The sequence below is a fragment of the Aplysia californica genome, unplaced genomic scaffold (genome assembly GCF_000002075.1).
Source record: "Aplysia californica isolate F4 #8 unplaced genomic scaffold, AplCal3.0 scaffold01533, whole genome shotgun sequence".
Lineage (NCBI taxonomy): Eukaryota > Metazoa > Mollusca > Gastropoda > Aplysiida > Aplysiidae > Aplysia > Aplysia californica.
The window spans coordinates 34,363-36,860 of NW_004798803.1; the positions used below are offsets into that span (position 1 = coordinate 34,363).

Below are 2,498 nucleotides of genomic sequence, written 5' to 3' on the forward strand. Positions count from 1 at the left end.
AAAGAAGAGAATTAAGGACAACAGATATTTGGTAGGAAAGAAGTAGCAAAGCACACCACAGCACCCGCCAACCATGCACTATACAGCCACAAATCACTGGCCAACCAAGCACTATACAGCCACAAATCACTGGCCAACCAAGCACTATACAGCCACAAATCACTGGCCAACCATGCACTATACAGCAACTGAATGACGAATGGCCAGTTTCTCTCTTATTCTAACCTCCAGCACCAGGTGACCCTGACCTCCTTCAATTGTAAATTTCTCAACTTCCATTCAAGATAGATAGAACGGGTACTTTTTCCCTCAAAAATAAGATAAATGAACAGGATTGAACACTTTGCGGTCACTTGGCGCAGTAATGCGACGGTGAAAATTATCCGTTCTGGTCACCTGGTGACGTAGTTCTGTGCCAGGCCTGAGAAGTCTGTTGCAGTCACAGTCACTCTTCTGGCTGTGTGACCAGATGGGGCATTTTGTACTGCCGACTGTGTGACTGCATGCCGACTGTGTGACTGCAAAGTGTTGAGATGAAACCAAAAACTCTGTATGCCCCAAAAATGGATCAGCAGCTGATTTCACGTGACCCATTATTGTGAGAGCCTGCCACACACCACATAACCTGTATTTGTATACCTTGGAGGAATCGGAGCCTTTACTCTTGCGTCGGGCCGCCCCCCCCTTCTGTCTGCCCTCCTCCATGGCCGCCTGGCGTCTCTTCATCTCGGTGAGGACGTCCACCTCCAGGTACACCGTCTGTCGGAAGGCCACCTGGCCGGCCAGGGAGAGGACTCGCGCCAACACACTGGACACTGCCCCGGACAGAGGGGGACGCTCGGGTCCTGGACGGGAAGATATCACAGATGTTTTAGTTTTAGTAAAAGTGTTACGGCACTTGCAACAGTTTTAGTTTTAGTAAGAGTGTTACAGCATTTGCAACACAATAAGGTCATATAATTGCAAAAGATTAGATGTGTTGCAAGAGAGTAACAAACACAAAAAAGGAGGAGGAGAGAGGACGATAGATGTTTGATAGGAAAAAAGAAGCAAACCACACCAAAGCACCCGCCAACCACCCACTCTTGCAGCACAATTTAGTCACAGAAGTGCTGAAGATTAGAAGTGATACAAGAGAGTACCATATGAAAAAAGAAAGAAGAGAGATTTTGTAAGGACAGCAATTGTTTTATAGGAAAGAAGACTGGATCGATAACAACATAGGAAAGAAGGAGCAAACCACACCAGAGCACCCACCAACCAGCCAGGAACATAAACTAGAAGTAACATTAGAGTAGTTCAGAGACTGTGTCCAGAGAAACACATCAGTTCAGAGACTGTGTCCAGAGAAACACATCAGTTCAGAGACTGTGTCCAGAGAAACACATCAGTTCAGAGACTGTGTCCAGAGAAACACATGAATACAACAACGGCCACTCAGTGAAGGGAAAACCAACAGGACCAACTACAGTACAGGGAAACAAACAAAGTAGGACCTAACAGTCTACCGTAACCAGTGACCCCCTTCTACCACACACTCCTAGACAGAAATGATTCCGGCTAAATACACACACCCCTCACATTAAAGGAAGTTTTTTAGTGTAGTTTTAGTAGAGCTTTTACAGCGCTCGCAACTGCATAAGGTCATATGATAGCCAAGGGGTGGATGTCAACAGAGAAGTCCAAACGGGGAATCAGACTTACTCTGCTCACCTCTCTAGCCTCAACAGCACAAAGTCTGCTTCGACTATCAAGCCACCCCGCAAATAGCAGTTCACAAGAGAGTGACAAACATTTAATAGAAGTAGAGGAAAAATGACGATAGTAAGGAGTAGGAAAGAAAAAGCAGCAGTCCCCCTATGTTGTTCCGGCACAGTATGAGCGCGACATGGGGCTGGGGTGTAAAAGGTTTAATAATGAGAAAAGGAAAAAAGTCGGACAGAAAAAATAAAATGAACAGGAAAGAAGTCTACATAACACACACCTTCACTGCCACCATTAGCATCTGCAATGTCGTCGCGGGTCATCGACCCCGCCACTTCCTTCACCAGCTCTCGCAGCAGACGTGCGCACACAAGGTCAGGGGTCTCGGCCAGACGGAAGATCAAGGTCACAGCCTGGTCGCCCAGAGGGATCCAGTAGCAGTTTGTCGTGTCGTGGATGCCTGTGGGAGGTATAATCGCACATCATCCTCTGTTGGATCAAACGCACGCAAAAGCGCATGCATTCAACACACACACACACATAGACACACACACACAAACTGAAGTTTGGAAAATAAAATTTCTTAGCCCCCCCCCCGTATGTAAAATCAGGTACCGCAAAGTTACGAGCTTTACACACACACACAGACACACACACAGACACACACACACAACTTGAAGTTAGGAAAATAACTTTTTTTTTGCCCACCTGTAAAATCAGGTACACTGCAAAGTAACAAGCTTGCCAATGTACAGTGTCCATGTGTCCACATTACTGAGGACAGTGGTCAGTCT

At 46.4% G+C, this 2,498-nt stretch overlaps 1 protein-coding gene across 1 annotated transcript in view; it reads right to left on the reverse strand.

Moving 5' to 3' along the window:
- The window catches only part of LOC101860550 (condensin complex subunit 1), a gene marked incomplete at both ends in the record, with an annotated part of 38,508 nt that overhangs the window by 13,613 nt on the left and 22,397 nt on the right, over window positions 1–2,498 (reverse strand). Inside the window, 2 exon segments of the mRNA XM_035973616.1 lie at window positions 640–845; window positions 1,985–2,164. Of these exon segments, the coding sequence (XP_035829509.1) occupies window positions 640–845; window positions 1,985–2,164 (386 nt within the window).